Source organism: Mobula birostris, chromosome 2 (genome assembly GCF_030028105.1).
Source record: "Mobula birostris isolate sMobBir1 chromosome 2, sMobBir1.hap1, whole genome shotgun sequence".
NCBI classification, from domain to species: Eukaryota; Metazoa; Chordata; class Chondrichthyes; order Myliobatiformes; family Myliobatidae; genus Mobula; species Mobula birostris.
This window is the reverse complement of record NC_092371.1, coordinates 249,407,104-249,426,787: the sequence shown is the minus strand read 5'-3', so window position 1 is coordinate 249,426,787 and position 19,684 is coordinate 249,407,104. Positions and strand designations below refer to the sequence as shown.

General features: G+C 43.7%; 1 protein-coding gene across 5 annotated transcripts in view; it reads left to right on the top strand.

Moving 5' to 3' along the window:
* The window catches only part of fbxl4 (F-box and leucine-rich repeat protein 4), a 280,992-nt gene that overhangs the window by 150,814 nt on the left and 110,494 nt on the right, over positions 1–19,684 (top strand). For all 5 annotated transcript variants that reach the window (XR_011885045.1, XR_011885044.1, XR_011885042.1 and 2 more), the window contains exon 5: positions 3,198–3,411. Coding sequence is in view for 1 of the 5 variants with exons in the window: in XM_072251676.1 (XP_072107777.1) it covers positions 3,198–3,411 (214 nt within the window). In the remaining 4 variants the exon portion in view is untranslated. The remainder of the gene's footprint in view (positions 1–3,197; positions 3,412–19,684) is intronic.

The window sequence follows — 19,684 nt, the reverse complement described above, 5'->3', positions numbered from 1 at the left end:
TCACCTTGTCTACCTACAGTGTGTCATTGCTGTCAATATGTACCAAAACTTTTGGCTGCTCACCCTTGCCCTGAAAACACCATGGACCTGATCTGAGACATCTCTGATGCTGGCCACCTGGGAGGCACCATACCATTCGGGTGTCTCTTTTGCACGAGAGAATCTTGTCTCTGTTCCTCTGACTTTGAAATCTCCTATCAACACCTCCATCCTCCTCACCTCTCTGCTCCTCTGAGCCACAGTACCAGACACAGTGCCAGAGACCCAGTCATGCTGGCTCTCCCCGGTGGTCGTCCCCCTCAATTGTATCTAAAGTTGTATACAGGCGTACAACAGTCACAGGTGTTCTCTGCTTTGTCTGTGCATTAAGGCTGGAAGGTGAAAAGTTTAAGGGGAACATGAGGGGAAACTTCTTCACTCATAGGGTCGTGAGAGTGTAGAACGAACTGTCAGCTTGATTTCAGTGTCTAAGTAAAGGTTGTATAGGTGCTGGATGGTAGGGGTATGGTGGGCTATGGTCTGGTGCAGGTCAATGAGAGTAGGAAGTTTAAATGGTTTTGCCATGGACTGGATGTGCCGAAGGACCTGTTACTGTGCTGTACTTTTCTATGACTCTGTGACTCCATATGGACTAAAGTCATTGTCACGCTATCTGCTCAAAAGTTAGAAATGAGCAACCTGTATGAGTTCTTGTTTGCAACTTCAGGAAGAATTATTAGTGCTCCTTTTGCCTCTAATCTAGTGCACTGTGTAACTTGATGCTTTGTTACCAGGCTAACCAATCAATATTGTCAGCTTCCCACTTCTTCTTTCAAACAGTTTGCGAAATTATTTACTAAGTAGAGAAGTGGTATCTAAAATGTTTCAAATTCCTCCAGCATATGAGAGGTAAGTATTATTCCAACATGGTGAACGTTTTGTAACATAAGGAAAGCTGGGTATAGCATCTTACAAAATATCAGCTTTTTTCTGCAATAAAATGCATGAATATGCATTATATTGATTTTTTTCAAGCAATCCAAACCCTCTCTTTCTTATTTCAATTTTTTTTTAAATCGACCAAATGCATAATGGGTCTTTTAACAATATTTTGCACGTACAGTGGCATGCAAAAGTTTGGGCACCCCAGTCAAAATTTCTGTTACTGTGAATAGTTAAGTGAGTAGAAGATGAACTGATCTCCAAAAGTCATAAAGTTAAAGATGAAACATTCTTTTCAACATTTTAAGCAAGATTAGTGTATTATTTTTGTTTTCTACAATTTTAGAGTGAAAAAAAGGACAGGAGCACCATACAAAAGTTTGGGCACCCCAAGAGATTTGAGCTCTCAGATAACTTTTACCATGGTCTCAGACCTTAATTAGTTTGTTAGGGCGATGTCTCGCTCACAATCGTCGTTCGGAAAGGCCAGATAATGCAAATTTCAAAGCTTTGTAAATACCCTGACTCCTCAAACCTTGTCCCAACAATCAGCAGCCATGGGCTCCTCTAAGCAGCTGATTAGCACTCTGAAAATCAAAATAAATTATGCCCACAAAGCAGGAGAAGGCTATAAGAAGATAGCAAAGCGTTCTTAGGTAGCCGTTTTCTCAGTTTGTAATGTGTTTAAGAAATGGCAGTTAACAGGAACGGGTCAAGTTGAGGTCTGGAAGACCAAGAAAACTTTCTGACAGAACTGCTCATAGGATTGCTAGAAAGACAAATCAAAACCCCCGTTTGACTGCAAAAGACCTTCAGGAAGATTTAGCAGACTCTGGAGTGGTGGCAGCACCTGCACAAATCTGACCTTCATGGAAGAGTCATCAGAAGAAAACCTTTCCTTCATCCTCACCACAAAATTCAGCATCAGAAGTTTGCAAAGGAACATCTAAACAAGCCTGATGCATTTTGGAAACAAGTCCTGTGGACCGATGAAGTTAAAATAGAACTTTATGGCCGCAATGAGCAAAGGTATGTTTGGAGAAAAAAGGGTGCAGAATTTCATGAAAAGGAAACCTCTCCAACTGTTAAGCACGGGGGTGGATCGATCATGCTTTGGGCTTGTGTTGCAGCCAGTGGCACGGGGAACATTTCACTGCTAGAGGGAAGAATGAATTCAATTAAATACTAGCAAATTCTGGAAGCAAACATCACACTGTCTGTAAAAAAGCTGAAGATGAAAAGAGGATGGCTTCTACAACAGGGTAATGATCCTAAACACACCTCAAAATCCACAATGGACTACCTCAAGAGGCACAAGCTGAAGGTTTTGCCATGGCCCTCACAGTCCCCCGACCTAAACATCATTGAAAATCTGTGGATAGACCTCAAAAGAGCAGTGCATGCAAGACAGCCCAAGAATCTCACAGAACTAGAAGCCTTTTGCAAGGAAGAATGGGCGAATATCCCCCAAACAAGAATTGAAAGACTCTTAGCTGGCTACAGAAAGCGTTTACCAGCTGTGATACTTGCCAAAGGGGGTGTTACTAAGTACTGCCCAAACTTTTGCTTCAGGCCCTTTTCCTTTTTTGTTACTTTGAAACTGTAAAAGATGGAAATAAAGAAGTAATCTTGCTTAAAGTATTAAAGAAATGTGTCATCTTTAACTTTGTGCCTTTTGGAAATCAGTTCATCTTTTACTCGTTTAGCTATTCACAGCAACAGAAATTTTGACTAGGGGTGCCCGAACTTTTCCATGCCACTGTATATGTTACCAGATACTACCTTGAAATTAATTTTCTTGCAGGCATTTACAAGAAAACAAATGTAATAGAATTTGTGAAAATCTGTACAGAACCAAAGCATATTGTATCGAAATAAAAGCAGTAAATATGCAATAAGTCCATTATCACCTGAAAATGAACAATTACTTCTAAGGGCATTTTGTCAAAATATGATTGTTTATGTACCATGGCTTTATTTTATTACATTTTCTAATTGACATGTGAGATAAATTTTACAAATTACTTGAGTGATTTAAAAAGGTACCAGTTTACCTATCGGATGAATAATTCCACAGGCAGTGACCCATTTTCAGATCTGTTCTATCTATTAATTCAGAGCTTTGCACCTTTTCACTTCCACTGTAACATCTGCTGTTTTTCTATAGCTTAGCCTTGACGTTGCCTCTTTATGTGAAGCCTGGTGCATACGCTCACAGCTTGACGCCTACCACTTTGACAGGAATTAACCCTATGATTGCTGTGCTTCCTGTGCAGATTCATGCAAGTGTGTGGATTTGAGCTGGTGCGCCTAGAGTTGGCCTGTTGCCACTTCCTGAATGAAACTTGCCTCGAGGTTATTGCTCAGATGTGCCCAAACCTCCAAGAGCTGAACCTTTCATCCTGTGATAAACTAAACACTCAGGCTTTCTGCCATATCGCTAAGATCTCAGGTCTCCGACGTCTGGTCGTTTACCGCACAAAAATTGAGGTAAGAACTCCTGCCGTGATTGGCACTGACAGAGAATTGCTTAACACTACTTGTGTATTCTTTAAATGAAATGTGAGCACTTTGAGGAAAGTGTACTAAATGAAACACAGTCTGATTTCATATCTGAGTGGTTCTATTGTTTTTAAAATTTATTTTTCTGTTTTATTTAAGGCTATAAGTAATCATAGCCATTTTATGCTATTGACTGAATTGTGCAAGTACTCTGAAATCTTGAATGATAAGACCATAAGACATGTGAACAGAATTAGGCCATTCAGCCCATCGAGTCCGCTCCACCATTTCATCATGGCTGATCTCGGATCCCATTCAAAACCATATACCTGCCCTCTCACCATATCTCTTAATGCCCCAACCACTCAGGAATCTATCAACTTACACTTTGAATATCCCCACAGACTTGGCCTACTTGGTCTGTGACAGAGCATTCCACAGATTTTCTACTCTTTGGCTAAAAAAATTCCTCTTCTCCTCTGTTCTAAAAGGTCGCCCCACAATTTTGAGGCTGTACTCTGTAGTTCCAGATACCCCCCACCAGTGGAAACATCGTCTCCACATCCACCTTATCTAGTTCTTTCAACATTTGGTAGGTGTTCAGATCACATCAGTTGATGATCATGTCAGTTTTGTCCAAGATATTAGATTGTGTTCTTGATTGTAGTCAAGTATAACTAATTACTTTGCATGGGCTTTTGCTGTTCAATTTTCATCATAAAGGTGAGAAAAAAGATTGAGGTGTATTCATTGTTTGTCATGGTTCTGATCTGCAGTGGTGGTCCATAGTGTGTGAGCTAATTTACTGCATGTGACTGTGAATCTGTGTTCTCAGTTAAAAAGGAGAAAGGTTTGTACTCTAAAGTAGCTTGTAAAGGACTAAAGAAGATAGGAGTTCAGATTCAAACAAGTTACAAAAGAACAATCCTTACTCAGTGAAGTGTATTGAAATTTCAGCTGATCCTCTCAGCCATTTGTTTTTTAGAGGTACGCATGTTATCATGCTCTTCAGCCAAACGAGTCTGCACCACCAAATTACATTGATGTGACCAATTACCCTTCTCATCCGTCTGTTTTTGGAATGTAGGAGAAAACCCAGGTGGTCGTGGGACAGTCCTGACACTGTCTTTACAGACAGTGGCGAGAATTGAACCCTGATTGCTGACACTGTAATGACATTACATTTACCGCGATGTTACTGTGGTCACGGGAGAATGTACAAGGTTCTTACAGACAGAGGTGGTAACTGAACGCGGATCACTGTCACTGTAATAGCGTTACGCTTGCCGCTATGTTACCATGGTGATAGAGAGAATATGCAAACTCCTTACAGACAGTGGTAGGAATTAAACCCTGATTGCTGACATTGAAATAGCTTTACACTTACCGCTGTGTTACTGTGTTAACTGTTTAAAAAAAACGTGCCCACAATTTACTAACTCTAACATTTGCATCTGTGGAAGGGAGGAATACACAGCACCCCGAAGAAACCCATCAGACCATAAGCACATTTTCTCTTGGAACAGTAACTGCACCCACTTTTCTTCCTTCACACACATCAGGCATACTGCTAGTGTCTTCCACAGTAAAGACTGACGCAAGATACTCCTTCAGTTCATCAGCAATAAGACCATAAGACGTAGGAGCAGAAAGAAGTAGGCCATTCATCCTATTAACTCTGCTTCGCCATACATTTATGGGCTAATCCAATCCTTCCAGTCATCCCCACTTCCCAGCATTCTCTCCATACCCTTTGATGCCCTGGCTAATCAAGAACCTATCTATCTCAGCCTTAATTGCACCCCATGACTTTGCCTCCACAGCCGCTCGTGGCAACAAATTCCACAGATTTACCACCCTCTGACTAAAATAATTTCTCCGTATCTATGTTCTAAATGGCCGTCCTTCAATCCTGAAGTTGTGCCCTCTTGTCCTAGACTCCCCTACCATGGGAAATAACTTTGCCATATCTAATCTGTTCAGGCCTTTTAACATTTGAAATGTTTCTATCAGATCCCCCCTCATTCTCCTGAACTCCAGGGAATACAGCCCAAGAGCTGCCAGATGTTCCTCATACAGTAACCCTTTCATTCCTGGAAACATTCTCATGAATCTTGTCTGAACCATCTCCAATGTCATAATATCCTTTCTAAAATGAGGAGCCCAAAACTGCAGACAATACTCTTTAAGTGTGTTCTCATGAGTGCTTTATAGAGCCTCAACATCACATCCCTCCTCTTATATTCTATACCTCTAGAAATGAATGCCAACATTGCATTTGCCTTCTTCACCACCAACTCAACCTGGAGGTTAACCTTTAGGGATTCCTGCACAAGGACTCCCAAATCCCTTTGCATCTCTGCATTTTGAATTCTCTCCCCATCTAAAAAATAATCTGTCCATTTATTTCTTCCACCAAAGTGCATGACCATACACTTTCCAACATTGTATTTCATTTGCCACTTCTTTGCCCATTCTCGTAAATTATCCAAGTCTCTCTGCAAGCTTTCTGTTTCCTCAACACTACCCACTCCTCCACCTATCTTTGTATCATTGGCAAATTTAGTCACAAATCCATTAATTCCACAGTCCAAATCAATGAGATATGTTGTAAAAAGCAGCGATCCCAACACCGACCACTGTGGAATTCCACTGGCGACCGGCACCCAGCCAGAATAGGATACCTTTATTCCCACTTTCTACTCCGTCCATGCTAGAAACTTCCCTGTAATTCCATGGACTGTTACCTTGCTAAGCAGCCTCCTAAGCGGCACCTGGTCAAAGGCCTTTTGAAAATCGAGGTACACCACATCTAGTGCATCTCCTTTGTCTACCTTGCTTGTAATTTCTTCAAAAAATTACTGTAGGTTAGTCACCAACACACATCAAAGTTGCTGGTGAACGCAGCAGGCCAGGCAGCATCTCTAGGAAGAGGTACTGTCGATGTTTCAGGTCTCGGCCTGAAACGTCGACTGTACCTGTTCCTAGAGATGCTGCCTGGCCTGCTGTGTTCACCAGCAACTTTGATGTGTGTTGCTTCAAGATCATCCATTTTATTTCTTATGCTGCGTGCATTCAAACATAATACTTTAAGCTATGTAGTTATGTGTAGCTATGGGCACCCGTATGGGTCCTAACTATGCCTGCCTTTTTGTTGGCTTTGTGGAACAATCTATGTTCCAAACCTATTCTGGTATCTGTCCCCAACTTTTCCTTTGCTACATCGACGACTGCATTGGCGCTGCTTCCTGCACGCATGTTGAGTTCGTTGGCTTCATTAACTTTCACCCTGCCCTCAAGTTTACCTGGTCCATTTCCGACATCTCCCTTCCCTTTCTAATTCTTTCTGTTTCTCTCTCTGAAGACAGCTTATCTACTGATGTCTACTATAAACCTACTGACTTTCACAGCTATCTGGACTATTCCTCTTCTCACCCTGTCTCTTGCAAAGATGCCACCCCATTCTCGCAATTCCTCTGTCTCTGCCGCATCTGCTCTCAGGATGAGGCTTTTCATTCCATGACGAGGGAGATGTCCTTTTTTAAAGAAAGAGGTTTCCCTTCCTCCACTATCAACTCTGCAAGCAAACGCATCTCCCCCATTTCACGCACATCTGCTCTCACTCCATCCTCCCACCACCCCACTAGGAATAGGGTTCCCCTTGTCCTCACCTACCAGCCTACCAGCCTCCAAGTCCAACATATTATTCTCCGTAACTTCCGCCACCTCCCAACAGGATCCCACCACTAAGCACATCTTTCCCTCTCCCCCCCCCCCCAGCTTTCCACAGGGATCACTCCCTATGCGACTTCCTCGTCCATTCGTTCCCCCCATCCCTCCCCACCGATCTCCCTCCTGACACTTATCCTTGTAAGCGGAACAAGTGCTACATATACCCTTACACTTCCTCCCTTACCACCATTCAGGGCCCCAGACAGTCCTTCCAGGTGAGGCAACACTTCACCTGTGAGTCGGCTGGGGTGATATACTGCGTCCGGTGCTCCTGATGTGGCCTTCTATATATCGGCGAGACCTGGCGCAGACTGTGAGATCATTTTGCTGAACACCTACACTCTGTCCACCAGAGAAAGCAGGATCTCCCGGTGGCCATACATTTTAATTCCACGTCCCATTCTCATTCTGATATGTCTATCCACGGCCTCCTCTACTGTAAAGATGAAGCCACACTCAGGTTGGAGGAACAACACCTTATATTCCATCTGGGTAGCTTCCAACCTGATGGCATGAACATTGGCTTCTCATACTTCCGCTAATGTCCCACCTCCCCCTTGTACCCCATCCGTTATTTATTTATATACACACATACTTTTTCTCTCTCTCCCCTCTTTCTCCCTCTGTCCCTCTCACTATACCCCTTGCCCATCCTCTGGGCTTTTCCCCCCTCCCCCTTTTCTTTCTCCCTAGGCCTCCTGTCCCATGATACTCTCATATCCCTTTTGCCAATCAACTACCCAGCTCTTGGCTCCATCGCTCCCCCTCCTGTCTTCTCCTATCATTTTGGATCTCCCCCTCCCCCTCCCACTTTCCTATCTCTTACCAGCTCTTCTTTCAGTTAGTCCTGACGAAGCGTCTCGGCCTGAAACGTCGACTGTACCTCTTCCTAGAGGTGCTGCCTCGCCTGCTGCGTTCACCAGCAACTTTGATGTGTGTTGCATAATACTTTCAGTCCAGTATTTGTTGCTTTCTCTTTTAACTGTACCACTGCTCTATTGCCCTGTAAATCAGGGGTCCCCAACCTTTTTTGTACTGCGGACCGGTTTAATATTGACAATATTCTTGCGGACTGGCCGACTGGGGGGGTGGGGAGGGGGGTAGGGTTGCCAACGGACAAGAGTAGCAGTCAAATATGTTGTGTTTACCCCAAGACAGACTACCATGACTATGAAGCCTTGCACGGGCACCAGTGCGCATGCGTGTACGTGCCGATTTTTTTCTACAAATCGTTTTTGGCGATTCTGTTCGGGGGGTGGGGTGTTAATCACGACTGGGATATAGGTGACAAGTGGCTAATACACTCAATTTCATTTCTAAAAGGGTTTATCTAACGAATGTAATATTAAACACACAGCGCATATTTTCCTCGCATGAATATAGTGAGAAGTCAATTATCAGGGAAGGACAGGGGAGCTTGAAGTAAGTGTTGAACGAACTTCCAGTAGAAGTGGTAGAGGCAGGTTCGATATTACCATTTAAGGAAAAATTGGATAGGTATATGGAAAGGAATGGAGGGTTATGGGCTGAGTGCAGGTCGATGGAACTAGGTGTGAGTAGCGTTCGGCATGGACTAGCAGGGCAGAGGTGGCCTGTTTCCATGCTGTAATTGTTATATGGTTATATAAGTCACTTATAAGTCAATAGCATCATAACATTTTAAGTAATGTTTGGATATTAAGCACACAGCACATATTTTCCTCGTATGAACATATAAAATCATTGTAACACACCAATATCGGTGAATCAGTGGGAGCCCTGGGCTTGTTTCCCTGCAACAAGACAGTCCTTTCAGGGAGTGATGAGAGACAGTGATACTCAAAGGGGGCTCCTTATGTCCAGTCTATTCCGCAATTTAGTTTTTGTTGCATTCATTGCAGAGATGTGTTGGAAATGGAAGCAATGTTTTCAGTGCTTTCATGGCTATCCCAGGATATTTAGCCTTGAATTTGATCCAGAATGCTGGCAGAGATGTTATGTCAAACGTAACATTTCAGCCTGCTGTCATTTGCAAGCTCGAGGAGATGATCTTCTTACCGCACTGACATGGATGACGCGCAGGTAATGACCTCGCATGCATTCAAACTCAACAGTGCGCGTGACCGGGAATGAGGAAAGGTGCAGCTGACTCCTCGTGGCCCGGTAGCACCTGCTTTGCGGCCCTGTGGTTGGGGACTGCTGCTTCCTACTGGCTATGATTATGCCTCATCTCCTGCCTGTCCTTTCCATCATCTCTGTTGCACATTATCTTTGATTTATTTCTAGAAGAGAAAAAAACAGAATAATAAATAAAATAAAATTAATAATAATAGTAAACAAGTAAATCAATTACAATATACGTATATTGAATACAAACCCCATTTCCAGAAAATTTGGGATATTTTCCAAAATGCAATAAAAACAAAAATCTGTGATATGTTAATTCACACGAACCTTTATTTAACTGACAAAATTACAAAGAAAATAGTTTCAATAGTTTTACTGACCAACTTAATTGTATTTTGTAAATATACACAAATTTAGAATTTGATGGCTGCAACACACTCAACAAAAGTTGGGACAGAGTTAAAATAAGATTGAAAAGTGCACAGAATATTCAAGTAACACCAGTTTGTAAGACTCCACATTAAGCAGGCTAATTGGTAGCAGGTGAGGTATCATGACTGGGTATAAAAGTAGCATTCATCAGTCCTTGCAAGCAAGGATGGGTCGTGGCTCACCCCTTTGTGCCAAAATTCGTGAGAGAGTTGTTAGTCAGTTCAAAAGGAACATTTCTCAACGCAAGATTGCAGAGAATTTAGATCTTTCAACATCTACAGTACATAATATTGTGAAAAGATTCAGAGAATTCAGAGACATCTCAGTGCGTAAAGGGCAAGGTTGGAAACCACTGTTGAATGCGCATGATCTTCGAGCCATCAGGCAGCACTGCCTAAGAAACCGTCATGCTACTGTGACAATTATAGCCACTTGGGCTCGGGAGTGCTTTGGAAAACCATGGTCACTCAACACAGTCCGTCGCTGCATCCAGAAATGCAACTTGAAACTGTATTACACAAGGAGGAAGCCATACATCAACTCTATGCAGAAACTCCAGCGAGTTCTCTGGGCCCGAGCTCATCTCAGATGGACCGAAAGACTGTGGAACCGTGTGCTGTGGTCAGATGAGTCCACATTTCAGCTAGTTTTCGGAAAAAACGGGCGTCGAGTTCTCCATGCCAAAGATGAAAATGACTATCCAGATTGTCATCAGCGAAAGGTGCAAAAGCCAGCATCTGTGATGGTATAGGGGTGCATCAGTGCCCACGGCATGGGTGAGTTGCATGTATGTGAAGGTACCATTGACTCTGAGGCGTATATTAGGATTTTAGAGAGACATATGTTGCCATCAAGGCGACGTCTCTTCCCGGGACGTCCATGCTTATTTCAGCAGGACAATGCCAGACCACATTCTGCACAGGCTACAACAGCATGGCTTTGTAGACACAGAGTGCATGTGCTTGACTGGCCTGCTGCCAGTCCAGATCTATCTCCTATTGAAAATGTATGGCGCATCATGAAGAGGAGAATCAGACAACGGAGACCACGGACTGTTGAGCAGCTGAAGTCTTATATCAAGCAAGAATAGACAAAATTTCCAATTGCAAATCTACTACAATTAGTATCCTCAGTTCCAAAACGATTAAAAAGTGTTATTAAAAGGAAAGGTGATGTAACACAATGGTAAACATGCCTCTGTCCCAACTTTTGTTGAGTGTGTTGCGGCCATCAAATTCTAAACTCGTGTATATTTACAAAATCCAATTAAGTTGGTCAGTAAAACAATTGAAAATCTTTTCTTTGTACTTTTGTCAGTTAAGTAAAGGTTCACGTGAATTATCATATCACAGATTTTTGTTTTTATTGCATTTTGGAAAATATCCCAACTTTTCTGGAAATTGGGCAGCTGAGAAGAAGGGAATGAAGAAATCGGGTAGAAAAAGTCTTTTTTTACAACACTGCTCGGGGAGAAGGGTCTGCACTGCGCAGGCACGGGACGTAGCGCACCAGTGTTTGAAAAGAGAAATTTTCAACGGTTCTTGTTTCAGTCGAAGCAAGCAGCTGAGAAGAAGAGAGTGAAGAAATCGGGTAGAAAAAGTCATTTTTTTTAAAACACTGCTCGAGGAGAAGGGTCTGCACTGCGCAGGCGCGTGACGTAGCGCGCCAAGGTTTAAAAGCAGACCACCATGTACAGCGGTCATCGTCGGAGTGGACTGAGTCAGAGTGGGACGGCTTTGGCTCAACAGGCTTCGGCGAGAACAGGCAGAGGCCAGGGTAGGTTCCGGTAAGTTTTTTTGTTCAGTTTGCTTAGTGCAGTGAGAATGCCAGGCAGGATGTTGGAATGCTCCTCTTGAAGGATGTGGGAAGTCAGGGAGCCCTCCGGTGTCCCTGACAACGACACCTGCAAGAAGTGCATCCAGCTACAGCTCCTAACAAACCGCATTAGGGAACTGGAGCAGGAGCTGGATGACCTGCGGATCATTCGGGAGAATGAGGAGATTATAGATCGTAGCTACAGGGAGGTAGTTACACCAAAGGAGCAGAGGATAGGAAATTGGGTCACTGTCAGGCGAGGGAAGAGGAAAGGGCAGGCAGAGCAGGGTTCCCCTGTGGCCATTCCCCTCAACAACAAGTATACCGCATTGGATACTGTTGTGGGGGGATGACTTACCTGGGACAAGCTGCAGTAACTGGATATCTGGCACTGAGTCTGGCTCTGCAGTGCAGAAGGGAGGGTGGAAAAAGAGGAGAGCGGTAGTGATAGGGGACTCGATAGTTAGAGGTGCAGATAGGAGGTTCTGTGGTCGTGACAGAGAATCCAGGATGGTTTGTTGCCTCCCGGGTGCCAGGGTCAAGGATGTCTCTGATCGCTTGCATGATATTCTGAAGTGGGAGGCTGATCAGCCAGATGTCGTGGTGCACATCGGTACCAATGACATAGCAAGGAAGAGTGAGGAGGTCCTGGAGAGTGAGTATAGAGAGCTTGGTAGGAAGTTGAAAAGCAGGACTTCGAGGGCGGTAATCTCAGGATTGCTACCTGTGCTACGTGCCAGTGAGGGTAAGAATAGGATGCTCTGCAGGATGAACAAGTGGCTGAGGAACTGGTGTAAGGGGCAGGGTTTCAGATTTCAGGATTATTGGGACCTCTTCTGGGGCAGGTGGGACCTGTACAAGAGAGACGGGTTACACTTGAACTACAGGGGGACCAATATCCTTTCAAGGAGGTTTGTTAGTGCTATTGGGGAGGCTTTAAACTAGATTTGCAGGGGGATGGGAACCAGAGTGCCAGAGCTGACAGTGTGGCTGGGGTGAAAATAAATGATGTTAAAAGTTCAAGCAAATCCGCTAATAGAAAGGTTGTGAGTGGTGGTAAAAATCTTCTGAGGTGTATATATTTCAATGCTAGGAGTATTGCGGGGAAGGTGGATGAGTTGAGGGCATGGATTGACACGTGGAATTATGACGTTATAGCAATTAGTGAAACTTGGCTACAGGAGGGGCAGGACTGGCAGCTTAATATTCCAGGGTTCCGATGTTTCAGATGTGATCGAGGCAGAGGAATGAAAGGTGGGGGAGTAGCATTGCTTGTTAGGGAAAATATTACAGCAGTGCTCAGGCAGGACAGATTAGAGGGCTTGTCTACTGAGTCCTTATGGGTGGAGCTGAGAAACACGAAAGGTATGGCCACATTAGTGGGATTGTATTACAGACCACCCAATAGTCAACGAGAATTGGAAGAGCAAATCTGCAGAGAGATAGCAGGCATCTGCAGGAAACATGAAGTTGTGATGGTAGGGTATTTTAATTTTCCATATATTGATTGGGACTTCCATACTGTTAGGGGTCTAGATGGTTTAGAGTTTGTAAAATGTGTTCAGGGAAGTTTTCTAAATCAGTATATAGTTGCAATATTGGATCTCCTGGTAGGAAATGAGTTAGGATAAGTGATGGAAGTCTGTGTTGGGGAGCACTTTGGTTCCAGTGATCATAACACCATTAGTTTCAACTTGATCATGGACAAGGATAGATCTGGTCCTAGGGTTGAGGTTCTTAACTGGAAGAAGGCCAAATTTGAAGAAATGAGGAAGGATCTAAAAAATGTGGATTGGGACAAGTTGTTCTGTGGCAAGGATGTGATCGGTAGGTGGGAAGCCTTCAAAGGAGAAATTTTGAGAGTGCAGAGTTTGTATGTTCCTGTCAGGATTAAAGGCAAAGTGAATAGGAATAAGGAACCTTGGTTCTCAAGGGATATTGCAACTCTGATAAAAAAAAAGAAGAGGGAGTTGTATGACATGTATAGGAAACAGGGAGTAAATAAGGTGCTTGAGGAGTATAAGAAGTGAAAGAAAATACTTAAGAAAGAAATCAGGAGGGCTAAAAGAAGACGTGAGGTTGACTGCCTTGGCAGTCAAAGTGAAGGATAATCCAAAGAGCTTTTACAAGTATATTAAGAGCAAAAGGATTGTAAGGGATAAAATTGGTCCTCTTGAAGATCAGAGTGGTCGGCTATGTGCGGAACCAAAGGAAATGGGAGAGATCTTAAATAGATTTTTTGCATCTGTATTTACTAAGGAAACTGGCATGAAGTCTATGGAATTAAGGGAAACAAGTAGTGAGATCATGGAAACTGTACAGATTGAAAAGGAGGAGGTGCTTGCTGTCTTCAGGAAAATTAAAGTGGATAAATCCCCGGGACCCGACAGGGTGTTCCCTCGGACCTTGAAGGAGACTAGTGTTGAAATTGCAGGGGCCCTGGCAAAAGTATTTAAAATGTCGCTGTCTACAGGTGAGGTGCTGGAAGATTGGAGAGTGGCTCATGTTGTTCCGTTGTTTAAAAAAGGATCGAAAAGTAATCTGGGAAATTATAGGCCGCTAAGTTTAACATCGGTAGTAGGTAAGTTATTGGAGGGAGTACCAAGAGACAGAATCTACAAGCATTTGGATAGACAGGGACTTATTAGGGAGAGTCAACATGGCTTTGTGCGTGGTAGGTCCTGTTTGACCAATCCATTGGAGTTTTTCGAGGAGGTTACCAGGAAAGTGGATGAAGGGAAGGCAGTGGATATTGTCTACATGGACTTCAGTAAGGCCTTTGACAAGGTCCCACATAGGAGGTTAGTTAGGAAAATTCAGTCGCTAGGTATACATGGAGAGCTGGTAAATTGGATTAGACATTGGCTCAATGGAAGAAGCCAAAGAGTGGTAGTAGAGAATTGCTTCTCAGAGTGGAGGCCTGTGACTAGTGGTGTGCCACAGGGATCAGTGCTGGGTCCATTGTTATTTGTCATCTATATCAATGATCTGGATGATAATGTGGTAAATTGGATTAGCAAATTTGCTGAAGGTACAAAGATTGGAGGTGTAGTAGACAGTGAGGAAGATTTTCAGAGCCTGCAGAGGGACTTGGACCAGCTGGAAAAATGGGCTGAAAAATGGCAGATGGAGTTTAATACAGACAAGTGTGAGATATTGCACGTTGGAAGGACAAACCAAGGTAGAACATACAGGGTTAATGGTAAGGCACTGAGGAGTGCAGTAGAACAGAGGGATCTGGGAATACAGATACAAAATTCCCGAAAAGTGGCATCACAGGTAGATAGGGTCGTAAAGAGAGCTTTTGGTACATTGGCCTTTATAATCAAAGTATTGAGTTTCAGAGCTGGAATGTTATGATGAGGTTGTATAAGGGATTGGTGAGGCTGAATCTGGAGTATTGTGTTCAGTTTTGGTCACCAAATTACAGGAAAGATATAAATAGGTTGAAAGAGTGTAGAGAAGGTTTACAAGGATGTTGCCGGGACTTGAGAAACTCAGTTACAGGGAAAGGTTGAATAGGTTAGGACTTTATTCCCTGGAGTGTAGAAGAATAAGGGGAGATTTGATAGAGGTATATAAAATTATGTTGGATATAAATAGAGTGAATGCAAGCAGGCTTTTTCCACTGAGGCAAGGGGAGAAAAAAACCAGAGGACATGGGTTGGGGGGGGGGGGGGGAAGTTTAAAGGAACATTAGGGGGTGCTTCTTCACACAGAGAGTGGTGGGAGTATGGAATGAGCTGCCAGACGAGGTGGTAAATGCGGCTTCTTTTTTAACATTTAGTAATAAATTGGACAGATACATGGATGGGAGATGTATGGAGGGATATGGTCCGTGTGCAGGTCAGTGGGACTAAGCAGAAAATGGTTCGGCACAGCCAAGAAGGGCCAAATAGCCTGTTTCTGTGCTGTAGTTTTTCTATGGTTTCTATGGGGTTTGTAGATTTAAAAAAAACTGGCAAAACTAAAGCAGAAATACTGTACATTGAAAAAGTGAGGTAGTGTCCAAGGGTTCAATGTCCATTTAGGAATAGGATGGCAGAGGGGAAGAAGCTGTTCCTGAAGTGCTGAGTTTGTACCTTCAGGCTTCTGTACCTTCTTCCCGATGGTAACAGTGAGAAAAGGGCGTGCTCTGGGTGCTGGAGGTCCTTAATAATAGAAGCTGCCTTTCTGAGACACCGTTCCCTGAAGATGTCGTAGGTACTTTTTAGGCTAGTACCCAAGATGGAGCTGACTAGATTTACAACCCTCTGCAGCTCCTTTCAGTCCTGTGCAGTAGCCTCTCCATACCAGACAGTGAAGCAGCCTATCAGAATGCTCTCCACAGTTGTATCATCATCAAGTTTACAGATGGCATTTGAATTATGCCTAGCCACACAGCCATGGGTATACAAAGTGTAGAGCAGTGGTTCAAGTATAGAAGTTTTTGAGCGTATTTGTTGACATGCCGAATATCTTCAAACTCCTAATGAAGTATAGACACTGTCTTGCCTCCCTTATAACTATATCGATATTTTGAGACCAGGTTAGAGCCTCAGAGATCTTGACATCCAGCAACTTGAAACTGCTCACTCTCTCCACTTCTGATCCCTCTATGAGGATTGGTATGTGTTCCTTCGTCTTACCCTTCCTGAAGTCCACAATCAGCTCTTTCGTCTTACTGATGTTGAGTGCCAGGTTGTTGCTGCAGCACGACTCCACCAGTTGGCATATCTCACTCCTGTATGCCCGCTTGTCACCATCTGAGATTGTACCAACAATTTGGTGAACCAAATTGGTAAGGGTGCTGAGGAAGAGGATTCCTTGGAATGTATGCGGGATGGTTTTCTGAACCAACACGTCGAGGAACCAACTAGAGAGCAGGCCATTCTAGACTGGATATTGAGCAATGAGGAAGGGTTAGTTAGCAATCTTGTCGTGCGAGGCCCCTTGGGTAAAAGTGACCATAATATGGTGAAATTCTTCATTAAGATGGAGAGTGAAGTAGTTCAGAAACAAAGGTTCTGAACTTAAAGAAGGGTAACTTTGAAGGTATGAGACTTGAATTAGCTAAGGTAGACTGGCAAGTGATACTTAAAGGGTTGACGGTGAATATGCAATGGCAAGCATTTAAAGATCGCATGGATGAACTGCAATAATTGTTCGTCCCAGTTTAGCAAAAGAATAAACCAGGGAAGATAGTGCACCTGTGGCTGACAAGGGAAATTAGGGATAGTATCAATTCCAAATAAGAAACATACAAATTAGCCAGAAAAAGTGGCAAACCTGAGGACTGGGAGAAATTCAGAGTCCAGCAGAGGAGGACTAAGGGCTTAATTAGGAAAGGGAAAAAAGATTATGAGAGAAAGCTGGCAGGGAACATAAAAACTGACTGTAAAATCTTTTATAGATATGTGAAAAGAAAAAGATTGGTTAAGACAAGGTCCCTTACAGTCAGAAACAGGTGAGTTCATCATGGGGAACAAGGACATGGCAGACCAACTGAATAGCTACTTGGGTCTGTCTCCACTAAGGAGGACCTAAATAATCTTCTGGATATAGTAGGGAACCGAGGGTCTAGTGAGATGGAGGAACTGAGGGAAAGACATGTTAGTAGGGAAGTGGTGTTAGGTAAATTGAAGGGATTAAAGGCAGATAAATCCCCAGGGCCAGATGATCTGCATCCCAGGGTGCTTAAGGAAGTAGCCCAAGGAATAGTGGATGATTTAGTGATAATTTTTCAGAACTCTTTAGATTCTGGATTAGTTCCTGAGGATTGGAGGGTGGCTGATGTAACCCCACTTTTTAAAAAAGGAGGGAGAGAGAAACCGGGGAATTATAGACCAGTTAGCCTGACATCGGTGGTGGGGGAAATACTAGGGTCAGTTATCAAAGATGTGATAACAGCACATTTGGAAAGTGGTGAAATCATTGGACAAAGTCAGCATGGATTTGTGAAAGGAAAATCATGTCTGACGAATCTCATAGAATTTTTTGAGGATGTAACTAGTAGAGTGGGTAGGGGAGAACCAGTGGATGTGGTATATTTGGATTTTCAAAAGGCTTTTGACAAGGTCCCACACAAGAGATTAGTGTGCAAACTTAAAGCACACGGTATTGGGGGGTATGGTATTGATGTGGATAGAGAATTGGTTGGCAGACAGGAAGCAAAGAATGGGAGTAAATGGGACCTTTTCAGAATGGCAGGCAGTGACTAGTGGGGTACCGCAAGGCTCAGTGCTGGGACCCCAGTTGTTTACAATATATATTAATGACTTAGATGAGGGAATTAAATGCAGCATCTCCAAGTTTGCGGATGACACGAAGCTGGGCGGCAGCGTTAGCTGTGAAGAGGATGCTAAGAGGATGCAGGGTGACTTGGATAGGTTAGGTGAGTGGGCAAATTCATGGCAGATGCAATTTAATGTGGATAAATGTGAGGTTATCCACTTTAGTGGCAAGAAGAGGAAAACAGATTATTATCCAAATGGTGGCTGATTAGGAAAAGAGGAGGTGCAATGAGACCTGGGTGTCATTGTACACCAGTCATTGAAAGTGGGCATGCAGGTACAGCAGGCGGTGAAAAAGGCGAATGGTATGCTGGCATTCATAGCAAGAGGATTCGAGTACAGGAGCAGGGAGGTACTACTGCAGTTGTACAAGGCCTTGGTGAGACTACACCTGGAGTATTGTGTGCATTGTTGGTCCCCTAATCTGAGGGAAGACATTCTTGCCATAGAGAGAGTACAAAGAAGGTTCACCAGCTTGATTCCTGGGATGGCAGGACTTTCATATGAAGAAAGACTGGATTGACTAAGCTTATACTTGCTGGAATTTAGAAGATTGAGTGGGGATCTTACTGAAACGTATAAAATTCTAACGGGATTGGACAGGCTAGATGCAGGAAGATTGTTTCCGGTGTTGGGGAAGTCCAGAACGAGGGGTCACAGATTAAGGATGAAGGGGAAGCCTTTTAGGACAGAGATGAGGAAAAACTTCTTCACACAGAGAGTGGTGAATCTGTGGAATTCTCTGCCACAGGAAACAGTTGAGGCCAGTTCATTGGCTATATTTAAGAGGGAGTTAGATATGGCCCTTGTGGCTAAAGGGATCAGGGGGTATGGAGAGAAGGCAGGTACAGGGTTCTGAGTTGGATGATCAGCCATGATCATACTGGATGGTGGTGCAGGCTCGAAGGGCCGAATGCCCTACTCCTGCACCTATTCTCAATGTTTCTATGTTTAACAATGGTTGTATGCTCGGCAAATTTATACATGGTATGCCAAGCCACACAGTCATGTGTATATGGAGAGCAGAGCACTGGGCTAAGGACACACCCCTGATGTGCACCAGTGTTGATTGTCAGCGAGGAGGAGATGTTATCACCAATCCGCACAGATTGTGGTCTTCCCGTTAGGAAGTCGAGGATCCAATTGCAGATGGAAGTACAGAGGCCCAGGTTCTGCAACCCCTCAGTCAGAATTGTGGGAGTGAATGTATTAAATGCTGAGCTATAATCGATGAACAGCATCCTGACATATATAACCATATAACAATTACAGTACGGAAACAGGCCATCTCGGCCCTCCTAGTCTTACTCTCACCTAGTCCCACCAACCTACACTCAGCCCATAACCCTCTATTCCTTTCCTGTCCATATATCTATCCAATTTAACTTTAAATAACAACATCGAACCTGCCTCAACCACTTCTGCTGGAAGCTTGTTCCACACAGCTACCACTCTCTGAGTAAAGAAGTTCCCCCTCATGTTACCGCAAACTTTTGCCCTTTAACTCTCAACTCATGTCCTCTTGTTTGAATCTCTCCCAGTCTCAATGGAAAAAAACCTATCCAGGTCAACTCTATCTATCCCCCTCATAATTTCAAATATAGAACACAGAACATAGAACATAGAATAGTACACTACATTACAGGCCCTTCGGCCCACAATGTTGTGCTGACCCTCAAACCGTGCCTCCCATATAAGCCACACCTTAAATTCCTCCATATACCTGTCCAGTAGTCTCTTAAACTTCACGGGTGTATCTGCCTCCACCACTGACTCAGGTGCATTCCACGCACCAACCACTCTCCGAGTAAAAAACCTTCCTCTAATATCCCCCTTGAACTTCCCACCCCTTACCTTAAAGCCATGTCCTCTTGTATTGAGCAGTGGTGCCCTGGGGAAGAGGC